Source organism: Phocoena sinus, chromosome 8, assembly GCF_008692025.1.
Source record: "Phocoena sinus isolate mPhoSin1 chromosome 8, mPhoSin1.pri, whole genome shotgun sequence".
Classification (NCBI taxonomy): domain Eukaryota; kingdom Metazoa; phylum Chordata; class Mammalia; order Artiodactyla; family Phocoenidae; genus Phocoena; species Phocoena sinus.
Genome location: NC_045770.1, coordinates 107553367 through 107575402, shown reverse-complemented (window position 1 = coordinate 107575402; position 22036 = coordinate 107553367). Strand labels below are relative to the sequence as shown.

General features: G+C 54.1%; 1 protein-coding gene across 1 annotated transcript in view; it reads left to right on the top strand.

The window, feature by feature from the left end:
- Window positions 1-22036, top strand: part of SHANK2 (SH3 and multiple ankyrin repeat domains 2) — a 544666-nt gene that overhangs the window by 145497 nt on the left and 377133 nt on the right. Inside the window, 2 exon segments of the mRNA XM_032638880.1 lie at window positions 9536-9569; window positions 9572-9611. Coding sequence (XP_032494771.1) covers window positions 9536-9569; window positions 9572-9611 — 74 coding nt within the window.

The window sequence follows — 22036 nt, the reverse complement described above, 5'->3', positions numbered from 1 at the left end:
GGATCAGGTCGTTATTAGGCCTTACCTGTCTTCCCTAGGGGCATCCCCTCCCCACTTGGGCTCACCTTCTCAGGGGTGTAAACCACCATCTTTCAGGGTGTCCCCTGCTCCTGGCACAGGAGAGCAGCTCAGCCAGATGCGGTTGGGGAAGAATTGACTCCAAGGAGTATTCTGAGAGCTGCCGGCCAGCTCCTCAATGCAAGCATACTGATGGGATTTGCACGCAGCTGGGGCCCTAGGTGTTCCAAGGCATTTGGGTGTTGGAATGGCTTTATGAGCACGGAGAGAGCTTGCTTGGCTGCACTAGAAAAACACGCATCGTGAACCTTGGCTTTGGCTGGTAAAACATCTGTGCCAACGTGTGCTTCTTAATTATTGCCTTAGAGGGAAAAAACATTCCTTAATTGTCCCCAGTAGATTTTAAGCATATTTTATCATAAAAAAAAAAACAAAACAAAACCCAGAAAACCATGTCTTCTGTCTCTTGAAATAATGGTGGACAAGATGGTCTTTGAACACGTAACCTTTCTGTTAGAAAATGTCAAGACGTGTTGGGAATCTGAATTCTGAGTTATTCATGGTGTTGGGTTTGACTGGTGTCACTCTGCCTCCTCCAGATTTGTCCCCACCCTCGGCTGATGACTCTAGGAGGGCCCAGAGCTGCCCAGGGCTCTCAGGAAAACCCCTCCACTCCTGCCTTAGGTTAGAGGGTCCAGCAGACTTTTTCTGTAAAGTCACTTAGTAAATATTCTGGCTGTTCAGACCACGTGGACTTCTTCACAGCTACTCAACTCTGCCGCTGCAGTGTGAACTTAACCACAGATGATATGCGGATTAATGTGTGGCTGTGTGCCAATAAAACTTTATTTATAAAACAGGCAGCGGTCCAGGTTAGCCTGCGGGCCCCAGTTCGCCAGGCCCAGCCAGGCATAGAAGGCTGCATCTGTCCTCTCACCAGACGTAAGGTAAGGACAGACTCCCCACTCCAGGGCTGAGTGCCTTCCTCCTAGCATGCCAGGGAGGCCCCGTCAGGGAGTGAGAGCTGTCCCCTCTCCAGGGTCCTGGGACCTCCGGGGCCAGCCTACTGCTGTCCAGCTCCACCCATCTGTCCCTCTGTGGCAGCATGGCTAGAAGTGCCTTTGGTGGCATCTCCCGTTTTGGACACCCTGCCTTGCATTATGTGCCAGGGGCCATCACAGAGGGTCACAGACTGGTGCCTGGTGGCCCCATAGCCCCTGGACAGCATGTCCAGTTGGGAGTCAGCAAGTGTTCTGGGATCCAGCTTCATTAATCCCTCGTGCCCCTTCCCTGGGATGCTAGTGTGACCTTTAACCTTTTCCCTCAGCCCCGCCTCAGCCGTTGAGGCATCTCACTGATGTACTAAGAGAAGCCGGTCCATTCGGCCTCCCAGTGTGATTCAGAGATGCATAGCTCCGTACACACTAGCGTCCTTGTGATGACCTGTCCGAGAGGAATGGAGGGAGGGATGGAGGTCCCTGAGCCTTTGTCTGGCGCACCCGGCAATGGTACCTGACCTGAAGTCCTGTCCTCCCCAAGTCACCGGTGTGCTGGCCTCCCCGCTGTGTCCACTTTCAATTTCTCCATACATGGGATGTGTATGGCTGTGTGAGGCCAGGCTCAGGGCCAGCAAGAGAAACCGCTCTGCAGCTTCAAGCAGAAAGGGGTGCTGTACAGGGCACTCTAGGGAGAAACGTTGAGAAATAGACTGTCCCAGCCGTGGGGACACAGTGCTTTTGGGTCAGGATGGGAGTCAGGGAAAGGCACTAAGAAGCAGCCTCTAGGTAGAGTTGCAATGCAGGGAGCCATGGCAGTCTGGGTTTCATAAAATCCCTCCTCTGTAATATGGAGATAATTATACCCAGCTTGCAGGGTTGCTAAGAGGCTTAAAATAGAAAGCAAACATATGGCATGCCTGGCGCACGGCAGATTTTCAGTAAGAGTGGCTGTAATGGTGATGATTATGGTGTGATGATGGATGGTGACTATGGTGATGATGGTGATGGTGGTGGTGATGGTGATGGATGGTGACTATGGTGATGATGGTGGTGATGGTGATGGATGGTGACTGTGGTGATGGATGGTGACTATGGTGACGATGGTGGTGATGGATGGTGACTATGGTGATGGATGGTGACTATGGTGATGATGATGGTGGTGATGGTGATGTTGACGGTGAAGGTGGTGATTTGGATACTGCCCACATTGCTGTTAATTTGACTTACAAAGCTTCTCATTAAATATGAAAGCATCAAATTTATGGATTGATTGTGTGTGTTTCATCAATTTTAGGCAGACCTCATCTGTACACTTCCAGTAAAACACACGGTGATCGGAATATTCTCTCTTCTTCTCTTACGAAATCAACTAATTAGGGCTTTGGCTGTAAGTAGCAAATTGCATCTAATCTACCAACTCCCTCCATCTGTTGCTGGCTTTCCAGGAGCACCAGAGGGAGGGACGCAGCCTGGTGTTTGTTTTTCCACCTTGGATAAGGAAGGAAGGGAAGGAGTATTAAATATCAAAGGTTACTAGGCCGGGCCAATTTGTCTGGAAGATAGAAAAATAAACCCCGCCTCTGTGGAGCAGGCCTCTTGGTTCTAGTGAGAGCCAAAGTAAAGAGACAGGCTGTGTTCTGTTTGTGTCTCTGTGTCCTGTCCGAATCCCGCAGAGCAGTCGTCATAGTAGCTGATGGGGGCCTCCGTGGGGGCAATCACAGGGGTAATCATCCCCTGGGCGTTGAGGGCGTGTAGAAAGGCGTCCCCACGGTCCTTCCCCTTAGATCCCCCCAACGAGCCTGTGGTGGCTACTGTTGGTTGTCATTCCCTTGTACAGGCCAGGAGATGCAGGTTTGGTCCAAAGCAGCTCAGCTGGTAAATGCCAAAGCTGGGCTTCGAAACCCACCCTGTATTTCTCCTCCCCCAGGCTTTGGGGACACGACTCGACTGGGGGGAGGATGGGGCTCCACTGGTCACAAGTCAGGTGAAGGCGCGTGCCACGGCGTGTGTGCCACGGCGTGTGTGCAGCATGGTCTTTGGGGCACCACCCTTCAAAGGAGGGTGGTCTGTGGAGCCAGGTTCCAACCTCGCTCTGGTGACATCAACTTCCCAGCTCTTTACACTTTAAAATTTTACTGATCGCACGCATCTAGGCTCTTCTTGGGCTTGTGTCTGCTTGGACAGGCTCCGTTCAAGGGATCGTTTAAACAGGAAATGAGTTCCTGACTTATCATTTGGAGTATTCAGTAGTTCACGTCTGTGACACTTATGCGAAGACGGCCTCGGTGCAGTGGAAATGAGAGCTCCGGGGGCGGGGGGACTTGGAAATCCGGAGTTGAAGCCGGCCCATCCTGGGTAATTTGAAGCAAAACGCTCAGAGCGCCTGTCTTGGCCTTTCCTCCTCCATCTTTGGGCCGCGTGCGCACGCGCAGGCGCCGCCATCTCCTCCGCGTGTTGCCTCGGCTGCACGAGCGCGTCCGCCTTCAGTTCTCACTACGTCTGCACCGCAGGTCTCGTCCAGACCTTGCTGGACTCGCAGCGTCCACTTCCTGCCCCTGTTCTCTTACAGGACACTCCGGCCAGATTCCACCCCTTCTTGCTCGGGGCAGCGGGTGGCATCGCCGCGGTCACGCCTTGTCCCCACGCAGCTCAGCCGCTCCGGGGCATCTTCTCTTGGCGTCCGTGCCACCCACTCCATTGCCCCAGTTCTCCCCACGGTGACCTCAGGCAGGCCTGTCTGTGTCCTTAGGTACCTCTTCCAGAAAACACCGCCGGCTGGGTCCCAACGCGCCGACTCATCTCTCCCCTGGGCTCTGGCAGTGATGTCCACCCCGTGGCGACATCCCCGTGGAGATGGCGTGGGTGGCTCCAATAACGGCTCCTCCCCCTGTGTGCATAGTGCCCGACTCCCTGTGGCTCCAGCCTGAAGTCTGGGTGGCCTTACTGGGCCTCACGACCCCTCTCCCGGGTCTGGTCAGCCCCCTTCTGTCCCCTCCCAGCCTGGCCCAGGCCACTGGCATCCTTGCCCTGGACCGCTGCATTCACCCCCCTCCCCCACCCATCTCCTGCCTCCCGGTCTTTATTCCCTCACTTTCTGCAGAACACTGGAGTGGCTTTGTGCCACGTGGGTCAGTCTGCGTTCCCTGTGACCCAGAAGGCCCTTGTCCCCCCCCCCCCCCCACCGCAGCTCCTCTCCTGGCCCCTGGCCCCGGCCTCCTGCAGCCCCGGGGCCTTTGCACTTGCTGCTTCCTCTGCCAGGAACACTTCCCCCCTTTGCCACATGGCTCTTTCCTCGAGGCTGAGGCTCAGCTTGGAGGCCGCCACCTCAGGGAGGCCTTCCCTGACCACCCGCCCTCACTTTCTCCATCACATGACCGTCTTGTATGGTTTGCGTGGTGCTGTGTGTCCCCGGGGTCTGGGATGGTATGTGGCGTGGCCAACACTCAGTACCGACTCGTTGCTTGCATGCGTGAATACATTTTGGGGGCCTGCGTCTTCATGTGTAAGATGAAAGCGACATCACCTGGGCTCCTGCAGGGGGTGATGACCCCAGGGGCTGCATGCCTTGCCCAGGACAGGGCGACCCTCAAGATGCTCGGGGAGGAGAGGAGGGTGCGTTTGTTAAGGGTCATTTCTCCGCAAGTCATGCCCAGAAGATAATTGGATATTCCTCCTGAAGCCTTGGCCCTCAAAACACACAGGTTGTATCTGTACCTGATGTACTTGTTTAAAAGGACGAAGACACACCTCCCTCACAAGGGAACTCGGGCAGCTAGCGGTCGTGCAAGGGAAGAGCTAGGCTTCCATTAGCAACGCCTCTGGGTCACAACTTCTCCTTTTCCTCCCTTTCTGACGCCGCAGTTTTTCACTTAACCCTTCCTGGCCTCTGCTGCCTTACCTGTGAAATGGGCCTCCTACTAGCCCCTTGCGGGGCTGCTGTGAGAGTGGACTCAAGGAGCAGGTAGATGTGTTTTCTGAACTGCAAAGCATCCGTGCCTGCACACGGACACACGCGCACACACACACCCCTGTACTTACATGCACACACGTGCAAAGACATGCGCGCGCACACACACACATGTGCCTGTGTACACACACACACAGTGTCATTGTTCAGAAGCCCCGTGAAACACTTGCCCTTCCGTTTTGAAATCGCTCTCCGGGACGTGCTCTCCCTTTGAAGTCTGGTAAATATTAGAGTCAGGGGGTGTGTACCTTCAGGTTGGTTAATATTGACTCAGAGTTGCCCGTCCGTGGGTGAGCAGAGGAGTCTTCTGGGATCCTGGCTGGATTCCTCCCAAGAGAGTGTGCCTGGCATTGCCTGACGAGGGTTTATTCTTACCTTCATAGGAAACCAACCTCCTTTCTAATGGGAGTTTTCAGTGGAAGCCCTTGCTGAGCGTGGGGAGCGTTTCCAAGGAGTCGCCGGGTCAGGCTCTCGTTCGGGGTCCTGATAGGCCAGTAGCTCTGGGCATCTGAGGATGCCCACCTGGCTGGTCCTCCCAGGCTGCCCTGGAGTCGGGCCAGGGCACACTTAGGCCCAGTGTGAACTCGTTTCAGGGGGAGACCCCCCCCAGGCAGCCTTCGGGTCCCCTGTGCCCCTGGTGGGGTCTCCCCCGCTTGTTGCCTCAGGAATTCACTCTTTCTTCTCTCTCACCTGCACGCCCACACCCCAGATGTAACCTGCCCAAGCTCCGCCCATCTCCCGGCTCTGTGTTCCAAGCTCCGCCCGTCTCCCGGCTCTGTGTTCCCTCCGCGCCAGGACTCTTTCAAACATCCTCGGCTTTTTTTCTCTCATTGCAGACGTTGCTGGCTGAGGCACGACAGCACGGTCATTTTAATTAATTAAATTAATTTACTTCGGGTTGTAATTAACAAGATCCAGCTAGGTGTAATTCAAGGGGAGAAAGGGATGCTGGAGCAGCTTCCGGAAACCCAGCCAGGGGTAAGGAGGCTGGGGCAGGACTGGAAAGCTCAGGGGTCTGTGTTTGAATAGAACTTGACCTACAGACCCAGCCGAGCGGGAGTTGAGACTGGAATAAAATAAGACCCGGGCGGGGCGCGGTCTTCACCGGCCTTCAGTCCACTTGAAGTAACGCCCGGGACTCTTCTTTTAAACCCTGGGTTCCACTGCACCCCAGATATGAAAGGTGTGTTTGCCACGCATAGTACATCTTTTTAAGTTTTCTCAAATGCTTTTAGTTACTCAAAGCACTGCGAACGCTCGTGGAAAAGGTGCAAACAGTGTAGACAGAGCCTCAGGTCTCCCTGCAGTTTCCACCCCTATATTGTGGTGCGGGTCCTGCCCACCCTCTGAACCAGGGCACGAGCTCACACACTCACGGCTGTTTCAGGACACAGTGGGGCTCCTGGCGAGTGTGTCCTTCCACTGCCTTTTTCTCTCCTAACCTCTATCTTCAGGTGTTCTTCACGCACGCCACCCCACGGGGTCTGTCCTCACTCCTGACAGCCCCATGTCCCTCTGCCCCTTCTTGGGGACCCACCCCGACGTGGACCCCGGGCCCCTCTTTGCCCGCAGCGGTCCACGAAGGCAGCGTCCTCCAGGCCCGTGCAGCAAGCACCCCTAAGTCCTGCAGTGACCCTCACAGGCCACCCAAGGGTACAGCTAAGGCCCCGGGACCCCCGCAGCCCGACGACAGTCTTTCCCTGCGAGCTCAAGTCCGCCCACCCCTGGCCGCGGGGTGTGTGAGCAGCTCCCCGCCCTGTCCGAGGCCTCCCTGACCGCGGCTCAGAGAACAAGAGTCCCTCCGCCTCGGCTCCTGTGTGCTGCGTGCACAGGTGGGTTTCCTCATTAAAGTCGTCATCCGCGCAGTGGAGGCCCCAGGGGGGCCCTCGCCCAGGTCACAGGGACCAGGGCCGCCCCAGCTGTGCTTTGCCTGACCCAGATGTGCTCTTGGCTGGACCTCGTGGTCACAGAGTGATCTTCCTGCCGGCGTTGTCAGCAGGCGTGCTCCCCTGTCTCTGTCTATCTCTGCGTCTCCCTTGGTCTCCGTGTCTCTCTTGTTCTCTCTGTCTCTCTCTGTGTGTCTCTCTTGGTCTCTCTGTCTCTGTCTATCTCTGTGTCTCCCTCAGTCTCTGTGGTCTCTTGGTCTCTGACTCTGTCTCTATCTCTCTTACTTTTCTAATACATGACACGTTTATTGAGATATAACTCACACACCATACAGTTTGCCCATCTAAAATATACCGTTCAGTGTTTTTCAGTCTGTGTACACGGTTGGGTAACCATTCCCCACGGTCAGTAATAGAACGTTTTCATCACCGCAGACCACTCCCCAGCTCCCACCCTCCCTGGGCACCGCCCGCCCGCCTTCTGTCTCTGGATTTTCAGCTTTCGTCTCAGGCCTCCTCTTTCTCCAGGTCCTCCGGCGCGTGCCGTGTGCCCTGGCCTCGGCCCTACTCTTCCCGGGACGGCAGGTCCCCTTGGGCTGGGGTGGGGCTGTCGGCCTGGCCCCGTAAGCAGGCCCCTGGGGGGACCCTGGTCAGTGGCTTCATTTACTCATCACTGTGCAGTTACCGCGTGTCCACCCTGGGTGACCACGCCCGTTGCCTCTGCTCTGGACTCTATAGCTGGAGGTGGACCAGGGAGATGGGCCCAGGGCTGGGGGTTGACCACGACCTGCACTGGAGCCCTGTGCAGAGACCTGTAGAAGTCGGAGCAGCCCAGCTGCATGAGGCGCCGGCACCTGCGGGCACTTTGATCATCCAGACTCTCTTCCCAAAGTGTAATTTGCCCGTCATAACAGCCCAGCCGCATCTATGAGGCAAGGTGTTCATATCGCCACTGCTTCTATCGCCATGTGCTTCCACTTGTCTTTTTTTTTGGCTGCACCATGAAGCTTACGGGATCTCAGTTCCCCGACCAGGGATTGAACCCAGGCCACGGCAGTGAAAGCCCGGAATCCTAACCACTAGGCCACCAGGGAACTCCCTTGCGCATGTCTTTTTATCCGTGGGTATTTGTCCCCACCCTCCCCATCAGGAGTTTCAAAAAGGGTTGGCCTCTCCGGGTGAATAGTAGATGCTCAATAAGTGGACAGGAATAGATTGATTTTCATTGTACAAATCCACAAGAAATGACTATTGGCTGCCTTTTAAAAACGTTAGAAAATGTAAGTACAGAAAATAATAATAACAAAAGATTTACTCCGTCATCCCTTCTCCTTCTTGAGAAAGTAAAACCCTTAACTGGTTACATCTTTCCAGACGTATTCTTTGCTTTCTATAATACTGGCTTTAAAATGTAAGTGAAATTAAGCTATATCATTGTTCTAAGACTCACGTTTTCTACTTAGACATTCTTGGGTATTTTTCTTGTCAGTTTATATCGGTCTGCCTTCTTGTTTTTGCTACCACTGCTCGGCAAAGAAATGTTCTATAGAGAACAGTATGGAGGTTCCTTAAAAATCTAAAAATAGAACTACCATATGATCCGGCAATCCCACTCCTGGGCATATATCCAGACAAAACTGCATTTTATTCAGAAAGATACATGCACCCCAATGTTCATAGCAGCACTATTGAACCATAGCCAAGAACATGGAAGCAACCTAAGTGTCCACTGACAGAGGAATGGATAAAGAAGATGTGGTACATATGTACAAGGGACTCTTACTCAGCCATAAAAGAATGAAATAACGCCATTTGCAGCAACACGGATGGACCTAGAGATGATTATACTAAGTGAAGTAAGTCAGACAGAGAAGACATATCATATCGCTTATATGTGGAATCTAAAATATGACACAAATGAACTTATTTACAAAACAGGTGAGAGACTTACAGACATAGAGAAAAAACTTAGGGTTACCCAAGTGGAAAGAAGAGGAGGGGAAGAAGGACAAGTTAGGCGTTTGGGATTAACATGTATAGACTACTCTATATAAAATATAGATAGCAAGGACTTACTGTAGAGCACAGGGAACTATATTCAATATCTCGTAATAACTTATAATGGAAAAGCATCTGAAAAAGAATATACATATATATGTATAACTGAATCACTTTGCTGTACTTCTCTGAAACATTGTAAATCACTATACTTCAATAAAAAGTTGTTTGTTTTGGAAAAAAAAAGAATGTTCCAGAATGATTCCACTTTCCTTTATTTTAGAACATTTTTGCCATCTCCAGGTTTTCTCTTCCTTTTGTATTTTACTTGCAGCCTTTCTATTATTATGTATTTTATACGCACGTGCAAAGATCTCTGTAGATGGTCTTAAAAAAGTGGAATCACCGGCCGTGGGATGGATGTATTTGAAATTTTTGCAGATTCTGCTGAGCTGCTCTCCAAAGTCTGCAGCAGTGAAGCTTCAGCTGACAGCATCCAGGGCCTGTCCACCCTCCTCCTGGCCTCTCCGACGAACAAAAATGCCCTCCTGTTGACTTTGCGTTTCCGTTTCTCTCTGAATTCTTGTGAGATCGCCCTGTGAACAGGCTTCTCTAGAGGATGCCTGTGCCACCGCTTTACACACGGATTTCTTCTTCCTTCTCTGCAGGACAGCTGTGCGCGCGTGCTGCTGTTTCGGGGTGGAATAAGGACTTGAAGAACTACAACAGCCAGACCCCATTCAGGTAAGCGGACTCATCAAACCCCCGGAGACGCCGTGTCGTCGCGTTCCCGCACATCCTCTGTGTGTGCTGACACGAGCTCAGCCCTTCCGTCGGGGACGGGGTCTGTGTGTGGAGCTGCGGCCCTCTTTCAGTTTGCCAGTGCACACTGGCTTCCTTCCAGTTAGACCGAACAGCATCGCTAATGCAGCGATGCCTCCGGGGGGGCGATTCACGCAGGCAGCTTGGGAAAGGCAGCAGAGACGTGGATGCCGTCCACTGCAGCAGCTGTGGGGCAGCCTGGCTTCGTGCTGATCCCGGGAATGGGGAGATCTTGGTAAGAATCTACCGGGAGGGAGCTGGCTTGCCCTCATCCGGTGCCCTCACCCGGCCTGCTATCCTCGGTGAAGGGTGAACGACCCGGTCCAGAGTGGCCGTGGGGTTACATGGTGGAGTGAGAAGCCAGGGTCCTGGCTTTTTTAATCGTGGTAAAATACGTATTACACAAAATGTACCGTCGTAGTCATATCAATGTGTACAATTCAGTGACCTTCAGCACACGCATGATGTGGTAGCATCACTTCTGTGTAGTTAAGAACTTTTTCATCACCCCAAGGAAAACTGTACCCACCGACAGTTCCTCCCCGTTCCTCCCTCCCGCGGACCCTAGGCAACCACTCATCCGCTCTCTTCCCCGTGGACAGGCCTCTTCTGGACATTCCGTGGGGATGGCATCGGACAACAGGTGGTCTTCTGTGTCTGGCTTCGTTTGCTCACCATTATGTTTTCAAGGTCCATCAGTGTTGTAGTGTGTATCGCTGTTTCATCCTTTCTTATGGCTAATATCCCATTTTATAAACATGGGGCTCGTGGAACTTGGAGGCAGCTGGCCAGATGGTTTAGGGTGGAAAAACTTGTTTTTTTGGCTATAACTTTTTCAAAGTTATAGAAATGCTTTCTCATCCTAAACACAGCCCGCTCCGCTCGAACTGAACGTTGAGGTGACTGCGATTCTTTTTATTTGGAAGTAAGTTTTACATCTTATTGAGCTGAGGGAGGTCTTTCATTCAGACCTGGCTTCCACGGGCGACTTGACTAATCCTCTCCTTAGATACTACTAATACAGACGAGCTTGATGCCTTGAGAATGAACCAGTTCAATCCCCAGACTGGGCTGGATGTCTAGCAATCGTCATTAACCACTTTGCTCAGTTCATGAGAACTGACGGGCCTGGATTTTACTCTGAATCCGTGGCTTGAAGATATGTAATGGGAAATGGGTCACGGAAGTGAGTTCCTGCTGTGCTCACGGGTCTATAAAGACTACGGTTTCGCCCCAAAAGCCTGTTCTCTTTCCAGTGGTGATGATGAGGGAGCCGTGGGCTCTTCCCACTTCGTGCTGGGACCCATCTGCCCTTTTGGGCTCAGCAGTGGGTTGGTGGCCTTGGTTTAAATATTTTGTTGCCATTAAATAATATCTTTCTTTGGTCCTTTTTTTTTTTTTCTTTGAAGTCAGAACGGTGCTTAAATTGCTTAGAGAAGAGCAGCTAATGCCCTTTGATTCATGGTAAAGGCGTAGGTGATAGAAGAGGAGCCATTTCTCCCCTTCTGGGTAGAGGTCTGTAACTGCCACCTGGCGCTCCAGGGGAGTGAGTTGTGCACGGCGTCCAGGACAGAACGTCACTGTCAGTGACCTCCCTGAGTGTCCCCACTCCTGTCCCCTCACCACGGGCAGCGACCGCCTAAGGGCAGGGACACCCCTTCTTCCAGGAGGCCTGGCAGGAAGCGTCGTGCACCCGCCTGGCAGCAAATTCGCACCAGCTCAGACCCAAGGCCATCTGTCTCTATTTTGCTAACGATAATCAATCAAGTGCCCCAAATGATTCAGGAAGACAATTATGCAAACACGCTTGAATAATAGGACTTTGTGCCCTGCAGACACTGGTCATGTAACGGGCGGAACCGAAGCCTGGGATGCCTGCCCTGCACGCCCAGCACGGGCTCCGACTGCGTGTGCCGGGAGCTGGTCTCCCCCTCATGTCTCCCACCTTCTCGTGTTTTCACGGCACAAAGAGACTTAATTCAGTATTCGGCGCCTTGCCTGTAAAATGTCCCCAGCATGCACGGTCCTTCCCTCCCAGTGATGAATCAACACCATTGATTTCGGGGGGAATGATGGCCTGCCCCGCCATTTAACAGGGACCCAGTATGTCCACCTGGGAAGCTTTGATGATATTCAGCTGCTGTTGTGGGCCTGGGCTTTTCTAAGAAACCTTGGAATATTTGACAGACTTCATGTGGCCAAGCTTTGCTTAATGATTTAATCCAAAGGCTGGAGTAGCGACAGCAGGAATCAGGGACTTGAGAGAAATGCAGACTCCCAGGCATCCCCTCAGGCACCCGGAATCTGAAGCTTGGGCGCAGGGCTTCGGGTCCTGTGTTCTCACAAGCCCCCTAGAGACGCTGACATCACTCAGGTTTGAGAATCAAGAGAGACAGAGGTGAATTTCTGAAGGAACAGGAGGGAGTACTCACGACATTACTTGTGACGGTGGTGACGGTGGTGACGATGGTGACGGTGACGATGGTGATGGTGGTGACGGTGGTGACGGTGGTGATGCCGGTGACGGTGGTGACGGTGGTGACGATGGTGACGGTGGTGACGATGGTGACGGTGACGATGGTGATGGTGGTGACGATGGTGATGCCGGTGACGGTGGTGATGATGGTGACGGTGGTGATGGTGGTGACGGTGGTGACGATGGTGATGGTGGTGACGATGGTGACGGTGGTGACGGTGGTGACGATGGTGATGCCGGTGACGGTGGTGACGATGGTGATGCCGGTGACGGTGGTGATGATGGTGACGGTGGTGACGGTGACGGTGGTGACGGTGACGATGGTGATGCCGGTGACGGTGGTGACGGTGGTGACGGTGGTGACGGTGGTGATGCCGGTGACGGTGGTGACGGTGGTGACGATGGTGATGGTGGTGACGGTGGTGACGGTGACGATGGTGACGGTGGTGCCGATGGTGACGGTGGTGATGATGGTGATGGTGGTGACGGTGGTGACGATGGTGACGGTGACGATGGTGATGGTGGTGACGGTGGTGACGGTGACGATGGTGATGCCGGTGACGGTGGTGACGGTGGTGATGATGGTGATGGTGGTGACGGTGGTGACGATGGTGATGCCGGTGACGGTGGTGACGGTGGTGACGGTGGTGACGGTGGTGATGCCGGTGACGGTGGTGACGATGGTGATGGTGGTGACGGTGGTGACGGTGACGATGGTGACGGTGGTGCCGATGGTGACGGTGGTGATGATGGTGATGGTGGTGACGGTGGTGACGATGGTGACGGTGACGATGGTGATGGTGGTGACGGTGGTGACGGTGACGATGGTGATGCCGGTGACGGTGGTGACGGTGGTGATGATGGTGATGGTGGTGACGGTGGTGACGATGGTGATGCCGGTGACGGTGGTGATGATGGTGACGGTGGTGACGGTGGTGATGATGGTGACTGAATCAGCCCGGGCCACCATCACAGAGTACCACAGGCTCGGGGGCTTAAACAACAGACATTTATTCCTCACAGTCTGGAGGCTGCAAGTCCAAGGTCAACGTGCTCACAGATCTGGTTTCTGGTGAGGGCTCTCTTCCTGCACCTACTCATTGGTACTTCTTCTGTGCAACATGTAGAAAGATGGAGAGAGAGAGAAAGAGAGAGAGCTTTCTGGTGTTTCTTCCTCTTCTTGTAGGAACAAGAATCTCGTCTGATTAGGGTCCCACCCTTATGACTTCATTTAAACTTAATTATGTTTCTAAAGGCCCTATCTACAAATATCGTCACAGCGGGGCTTAGAGCTTCAGCGTATGAATTCTGGGGGAGACAATTCAGTCCATAACATTGATGACGATGTTGGTGGTGCTGATGGTGGTCAGGGTCCTGATGAGCATAGAGATGATGATGAATCTTCCCAGTTGCACAGAATCTTTCTCTAGAAAATATTTATTTGTTTGTTTATTTGGCTGCACTGGGTCCTAGTCGCGGCACATGGGATCTTTTAGTTGCGGCATGTGGGATCTTTTAGTTGCGGCGTGCGTGTGAGATCTAGTTCCCTGACCAGGGATCGAACCCAGGCCTCCTGCGTCGGGATTGTGGCGTCTTAGCCACTGGCCCACCTGGGAAGTCCCCAGTTGCACAGAATCTTAAAGCTCACAGATGCTCTTTTGTGTATTCTCGTTTAATGTTCAACAGCCCAACAAGGTAGGCATTTTTTGCCCAGTTTATAGGACACGTGGAGTTAGAGATGTTAAGCCTAGGAGTCCTGAATCAGTTAGTGGCCGAGTCTGTGAGCCCCAGGCCTTCTGACCACAGGTCCAGGGCTCTGTGGTCTGGGGTGAGGCAGGCACATCCTTCTGGCCTGTGATTCATCTTGCATCCGGAGATGGAGCGCACAGCATCAGGGATTCCTTGCTTTTTGGATCGCTCAGTCCAAGGGAGCAAACCTGTCCTGGTTCTGAAGATAAAGAGAAATGGGAAGGAAGGAATTCTGCGGAGGTGGAAGGTCTAAGTGAAGGGGGAGTACAGCTGGGGTGGGGGACAGAGGAACGGCCGTCTGCGGGTGGGCTGTGGTGTGCGCTGGGTTAGGCGCCGGTGCGTGAAGGTGCCGTATGGGTGCGGTTCACGTCAGCAGTTGACTCGGTAAAGGAGATGAGCCTTCCAGGATGCGGTGGGGCCTCATCCCATCAGTCGGAGTCCTTGGGAGCAAAAACTGGGGTTCCCGAGAAGAAGGAATTCTGCCTCCACACTGTAACACGGAGAGCCCGTCTAGGGTTCCCGCCACCAGCCTGCCCCACTATCACATGGGCCAATTCCTTAAAATTAATCTGTGCGTGCGTGCGTGTGTGAGTGCGTGTTTGTGTGTGTGTGTACACATCCGATGGGTCTGTCTCCCTGGAGAGCTCTGGCTGATACCCGGGAGGATTGATCTGAACCCTTCTTGCCCCCAGCAGCTCCATTCCAACGGTGCTTCGTGGGTTTGGAGGTAAGGATTCCAGCCCCTGTGTGTTTGGGGAAGCAGCTCTGCCCCGACACGTGTCACCGTTGTGTCCTCCACAGCTGCTCGTCAGATGTCCAGAAGCAGAGGGAGGAGAGGATGAGGAAGACAGGGAGAGGCAATGAGAGACATTCTGGAAGGTCTAGCGTCCAGTTGTCATACAGGGAGGGGCGTGTGAGGACAAGATGCCGGGGGACGGAGAAGTCCTGGCCGTGGGGTCTTTTTGGTGAACATCATGCCCGGGGACGCTGGCTGCCGCCCAGGGAACAGGGGCTCTATGGCCCACCGGGCACTCAGTCTTTAACACGCGTCATTCCTGATGCTGGTTCCCATCGTCCCCACTGGATGGAGAGGTGGGTGGACGCCGGGGTCCGCAGCTCGAAGGGTACGGTGAGGGTTGCCCACAGCCCGGGGCCCTGAGTCCTTCCTCCACCGTCACTCTGGATGTAAAAGGAGGAGAGAGGCCAGAGCCAGGATGGAGGGGTTTTAAATTCCTCGGGTCTTAGGCAGTAAATCATGGGGCCGAGCCGGGTGTTGGCAGATGCCCATAAATCCATTTCCTGGAGCCCGTCCCTCTGTGACTGACACTCTGATGCCCGGGAACTGGCCGAGCCATCGCATGTTCTCTGGGGGCCACTCCACTCACAGGAATGGCCTTGGGTCTCTCCTGAAGTGTCAGATCCCGGCTCTTGTCCTTCAGGTCTATGAGCATCTCCCGGAGCTCTGATGGCGCTCGCTCATCCAGGGCACAGCTGGGGAGGGATGGAGATTCTCTCAGGTCACGCCTGACGCCATGCAATGCAGTGATGCCTTGCGAGTGACCAAGTCTCCCCGTCCTTCTCCGTGCGCTCCCAGCCGCTGCTGCTGGGTTGGAAGGCGGCCCAGAGACAAAGGCAGCCTGACACCCTGGGGGCTGTTCGTGTTCCGGATGTTGTACTTTTCCTGGGAAATCGATGGAACCCGCTCAGCAGGCACTTCGAGGCCCTGCGTCCTCCAGTTGTCTTTCTGAACTTCTTTCTTCATTAGTGACTCAACAGTAAGACTTCAGCAGCATTTTGTCAAAATCCACACAGATTGTAGAGCAAGGTCAAGGCGCTGTCGTTCTCTCCTGTGACCTTATGCTTCCCCGTTGCATGTCGTGGGCAGGGTCCCAGGCCTCTCCTGCCGTGCGGCCTTCTGTGCTACAAATGGCGTGAGGTGACATCGCGAAATTGCAGAGTTAACGCAAGACTGCATTAAAGGCACAGACACACACGCGCGCACACGCAGACACGTGGACACACACAGAGACACACGTGTGCGTGCACACATGCGGACATGCACGCGTGCACACACTCCGGCCCTCTGGAGGAGCGCGTCAAGCTCCGGGTTCAGAGGCCGTGACCATGCCTGTAACTCCATCCCTGCCGGGCACACCATGCCTCCTCCCCTCGTCCTCTGAGGCGGTCGCAGGGCCTCCTTCCCCCCCTGCTCAGGGAGACCAGCACCCACGTGACCCCTGCACGCCATCCACGATGGGCCCAAAGACAGATCCCAGCTTGACCTTCAGCTCACCTGGACCCGTGCACCTGGCCTCACGCCTGGGCCACGTGGATGATGTTCTGTGTCTGGGTGGGTGGACCAGCGGGGGGAGGAGCGGGGACTGTGGTGAGGGGGGACCAGAGCCTCACGGGCACCGCCGCCACCAAGTGAAACGGGCACGTCGTGGCAGGTGACCAGAAGAGAAAGCAGGGCTGAGTGAGGGGCCCGAGGACACAGGTGTGAGGCGGTGACACATCTGTGGAGCGGAGGCGGGGCCGCTGTGTGGGCACAGCGTTCCAGGGGGACGGAGCATGAGCAAAGGCCAGGGGTCTGGGAAGAGCGTGGCGTGTTCGGGAAGGAGGCGACCCCTGCGGCAGGCACGGGCGAGGGCTGCAGGGGCCCCCACGTGGAAGGGCAGTGTTCTGGGCTGAATAACGGCCCCAGAAGATTTAGGTCCTAATCCCCGGAACCTGCAAATGTGACCTTGTACGGCAAGGACTTCACAGAAGGGGTTAAGCATCTTGAGATGGGGGGTTACCCTGGATTATCCGGGAGGACTCGGTGTCATCACAAGGGTCCTTCTAACGGGATATGCACAGAGGAGGCCACGTGAAGATGGAGGCAGAGGCTGGAGGGACACGGCCACAAGCCAAGGAGCACCTGCAGCCCCCAGAAGCTGGGAGAGGCAGGAAAGACCCTCCCCTGGAGCCTCTGGAGGGAGCACGGCCCTTCCCACACCTTGTTTATGGCCCAGTGATACTGATTTTGGACTGTGGTCTCCAGAACTGGATGTGGTGCTGCTGCTTGAAGCCAGTTGTTTGTAGTCATTTGTTCCAGTGGCCCCAGGACACTGACACAAGAGCCCACTGGTGGTTGTCAAGTTGCGAGCTCACAAGTTCCCACTGCTCAAGTCCCCGGGTGCCCTCCTGCCTGGCCCTGCACCAGGCTCACTCCTTGGTTTCCCTTCTGCCCTCTGTGAAAATTGTCACCAGCTTGGGTGCATCTCTGCTCTTTGCCACCAATGAAAGCTACTAGGAAAGCCACGGTGTGGGAGCTGGGCCATACAGCCACCCGAAGGTGACATCTGCATTGCCCGTGGTGTGTCAAGTCCCACATTGGCCTCTGTGACACGTCCCACAGGTGGGGTGGCTCAGACAGGCGTTTATTACTCACGGTCCTAGAGGCCGGGGAGGCCAAGGTCAAGGTGCCAGCCCTCTGGTTCCTGGCGAGGGCTCTCTTCCTGGCTTGCAGATGGCCGCCTTCTCTCTGTGTCCTCACATGGCCTCTCCACTTTCAAGCCCCCTTCACGTGTGCTCTGTGAGAAGCAGCATTTAAACCCTCACAGGGTGGGTTACGAAATATCAGGTTTCAGCTGAGCCCTTTCCATGAGTGACAGTGAAAAACTATTTTTTTCTGTCCAGCCAGATTCTTTTTGCTTCTTTGCGTGTGTTTCTCTGGTGTGTTTAGAAGCAGCTCGGTGGGGCAGGAGCAGGGCACCGCTGGTACCTGCCTCATGTCTTGGGATCTGCTGACCTTCCACGGGGCAGACCTGGCATGCCACGGGCCGGGGCACCCCGCTCTCCCACATTTGCTGGTGGAATGAGCCACAGTCTGCAGTGTGCCACCTGCCATCCAGATGGTGGATCTCAACCCAGTGACTTTGTGGCCTGCCCAGAGTTCTTTAAAAACCAAATTCTTTGCCAACATTTAAATATCCAGAAATTTCATATAAACATTCCAATTTCCAGCTCCCGTCGAATAATTAGGAAGCGTGGGCACATGCAGGCAGCCTTTGTGTGTGTTGGCATTTGGCCAGGTTTGGGGAGCACTGCCCCTCTGGGAAGGTCGCCACTTGCCAACCTGCTGCAGTCCCTACCGCTCCTTACTGCCCGCCCCCCCCCCCCCCTTCCCCTTTGTGGCCTGGCCGATCCCTCTAAGCCCTCCTGCCCGTGATCCCTGCTTAGGGCATGCGGTCGGGGAAGCCATTCATTTTTAAGTAGCTTCTTTAAAAAGTTCTTCTTATTTGGGATTCAGACTCTGTGTTCCCATAGAAACAGGGAAGAGGAAGTCGTGTTTCTAGATTCGGCATAGGAACCTGGGAAACCCGTGTTCTGGCTGATCTACTGTGCTGATCTATGATGAAGAAGAATCGGTTTTCAAGTTCATTATTCCAGCCAGTACACACGGAGTTCCTGGTTAGAGCCACGCTCCCTTCTAGGTGCTGGGAAATGCATCAATGAACAGCGACGCCCCTGCTCTCACGGAGTGTGCATTAGTCAGACTTATGGTGAACAATTAAACAGATATACAGGGAATGCGTCAGGGCTGCTAACTTACTTGAAGAGAAGCAGAGTGAGCGGGTAGAGACACAGGGGTGTCTCTCTACCAGGCTGTATCATGATGGGATCCTCGCACGACCTCTGATGTTTGAGCAGACGCCAGGAACGAGGGAGGGAGTGGGCCATGCTGATATCTGGGGGACGGGAACTGGCATGTGCAAAGGCCCTGGGGTCAGAGCATGCCTGGCCTGTTTGAGGAGCAGCAAGGAGGCCAGCCAGTGGGGGAGCGGGCAAGTGGAGGCCGGAGAGGCCCCCGTGACTCGGAAGGGCCTTGGGCTTTACTCTGAGCAAGACGTGCAGCACCCACAGGACAGAAGAAAACTCTAAGATGGGAATCAACCCATCCCATCCGACAGCCCGCCGTGGTCCCCTATGAAAAGCAGGGCTGATCTTTACCCTTTGAATGACGTGAGTGAGGGCTGCCCCATGGACTGAACCAGCCAGGGGTCAGGACAGGGAGGTTTTCCTAATTCATTGGTTGGCTGGTTGATTGTGCAACATCGGGGGAGGGGTGGCAAGGTGGAGAGCAAGACTGTGACGGATGTGTCTCGAGGTCAGAATCATGAGGGCCCTGGGGGGCCCTGGGTAGGCGCCTGGTCAGGGGCAGGCGGTGAGTCATCAGAGCTCTTCCCCGGAACCCCTGCACCGCAGCTGAGATGGGAAACCCAGGTTTCACGAGTTTAAAGTTACGCAGTCTGTCCCCCTAAACAGAGCACTGTGCGGCCAGCCTTGAGACGCACCCCCCCCCACCCTCCCTTCCCCGGGCACGTGGGCAGAGCTGAGCCGGGGCCCAGGGAGGTCAGCTGGTAGGTGCTGCTGTCCACGAGCTGAGAAAAGCACGCCCAGTCCCCAGGTAACGTGTGAAGCTCAGGAGGCATGTGGGCACCTGACCCTATTATGTATAAATGAAGGCGAGACGGTCACCGGTCCACAGCACCAGGATGGGAAGAAAATAGAGGCGAAGAGCATTAGGGAAACCGCCCCGCCTGCCATCAGTGCACAGAGCGAGGAGCCGGCCCGACCTCGGGTCAGGACCCCAGAGACTCTGGGTGTTGGAAGCAAGGCTCCTCTGTGTTGGGGATTGCAGGTAAGGCTGGAAACGGGTGTGTTGGTTGAACCTACTAGGCCCGTATGACCAGGCTCGTGGGGACCTCGCTGACCTCACAGCTTCCAACTCACTCCCTTTGCCCTAGACACCCTGGCCCCTGCTGTTCCTCAAGCACGCCAGACACACGCTTGCCCCAGGGCCTTTGCACCTGCTGTCACCTCTGTGAGTAGAACCCCTCCCCCGAGTATCCTGTGCTTCATTCCCCCCCATGAAAGCCCCCGGGGGGCATCCTCCCACTGGCAAGAGCAACCTACCACATCCAGAGTTTCCATTCTGCATGCAAACGCTTCAAATCGAAAATAGGGACAGACAGCTGAGAATCACCAGCCTTCAGGGAAAACTGCCAACATGAAAGGCAGACACCAAACAAGCAGAAATAAAGATGATGGGTAGAAACTGAGAAACTTAGAGAACGGAAGGGGAATTCAAAAATATATACCCCAGGGGGCTTCCCTGGTGGCACAGTGGTTGAGAGTCCGCCTGCCGATGCAGGGGACATGGGTTCGTGCCCCGGTCCGGGAGGATCCCACATGCCCCGGAGCGGCTGGGCCCGTGAGCCATGGCCGAGGCCATAACAGTGAGAGGCCCGCGTACCACAAAAACAAACAAACAAAAAAACAAAAAACAAAGCAACAACAACAACAAAAAAATATATATATATATACCCCAGGGACTTCTCTGGTGGTCCAGTGGGTAGGACTCTACGTTCCCAATGCAGGGGGCCCAGGTTCAATCCCTGGTCGGGGAACTAGATCCCACATGCATGCCACAAGTAAGAAGTCTGCACGCCACAACTAAGAGCCCACATGCCACAACTAAAGATCCCACATGCCACAACGAAGACCCGGCATAGCCAAAATAAATAAATAAATAAAATGTTAAAAAATATATATATGTGTATGTACCCCATCTCCTCAGTGTGATAAGAGAGGATAAAGCATTTGTGAAGTGAGGGTTGAAGGGGCTCATGACAAATAATAATGGCAGCTAAGCTATGAGCGCAGCCTTGCTGAAGAGGACCGGAGACGGACGGGAGAACTGAGACGTAAGGTAATCCGGGAGTTGGGAGAGGGTTTGACACCTGAGTGACGGAATTTCCAGGGAGAGCAGAAGAAATCAGCAAAGACATCATTCAAGACAACGCCACCAAACAGAAGGACACGAGATTCCCAATTGGAAAAAGGCCCCTGAGCTTCCAGTATCAAATGTGGGCAAGTGTCCACAGCAAGGACAGGGCCCGTGAGAGCCCAGAACTTCGGAACTAAAAATAAAAATGCGATCCTTAAATTTCAAAAAGGGAAAAGCCATTGCCACATGGAGGATCGGGAGTCAGACATTTCAGCAACAGCGTTGAAAGCTCATGGACCGTGAATTTCATCCTCCAGGGCAGACATCACCTGGAAACGAAGGCAGCGGAGAGATGGCCTGACGTGCTTGCAGCTGGAGAGGAGGCCTCTGTCAGAACCTGGTGATCCATTAATTATGGGTCAGTAGAAGAGCAGAGTTTTAAAGGTGGCTGTTATTCATTCAAGGGAGAGAGACCCATACTCGGCTGGCTCTCTCGGCTGCGGGAAAGATGGAGTTAGCCATCCTAATGTAGACACGGGGTGATGATTAACCAAAGCAGGGGACACACCTGTACTGGGCTGTGTGGTTGATGAGCTGAGCCCTCGTCTTCCACAGCAGGATGTCGATAACTAATATTTAAATGGAAAGAAATCAAGACAGCACCAGGAGTGTGCTGTTTAGAAGTAGGCAGCAAAGGACTGAGAAAGCAAGCAATTGTGAACATGGTCTGGGGCGTGTGTGTGTAGGCAGTAGGGATGTGGACAACCGTGTAGAAGGATTTGACTTTTCAGACCATGCATCCAGATGTGTGGCACCTATAGAGGCAAAAATTTGATTTCATTTTTTTAAAGGCAGTCTTTCCTGTTCCCCCTTTCCCCTTACCATGAGCTCACCTTTGCCCGGTGAACTCCTATTCACCCTTCAAAACCAAAGCCCTCTCTCTGCAGGCTGCTCTCCTGCAGCCTTGGGCTGTCCCAGTGGTGCTTTCCTTTTGGTGCCCGTGTTACTTGATATGCACCTGTAACATAATGTATCAGCGTGGACGGTTCCTGCATCGGTCACCCAGCTACACTGTAAAGTTCTTTGAGGAGAGGATGCCCCGTCTCTTCCATCTTTGAAGTCCGAGTGCCCAGCGGCAGATGATGAACACACCTAACTGGAGATGGAATGAGCTGTGACTGGGCAGCTGTCCTTGGTCACCTGTCAGGTAATCCTTGTAATTCCTCACACTGGCCACTAGGTGGCAGCGTTAACCTGGGACGGCTCGGTCCAGGTGTGCAGGTGGGGCAGCCAGGGTGCTGCCGATTTTTTTTTGTAATTGGAGTGTAGTTGATTTACAGTGTTGTG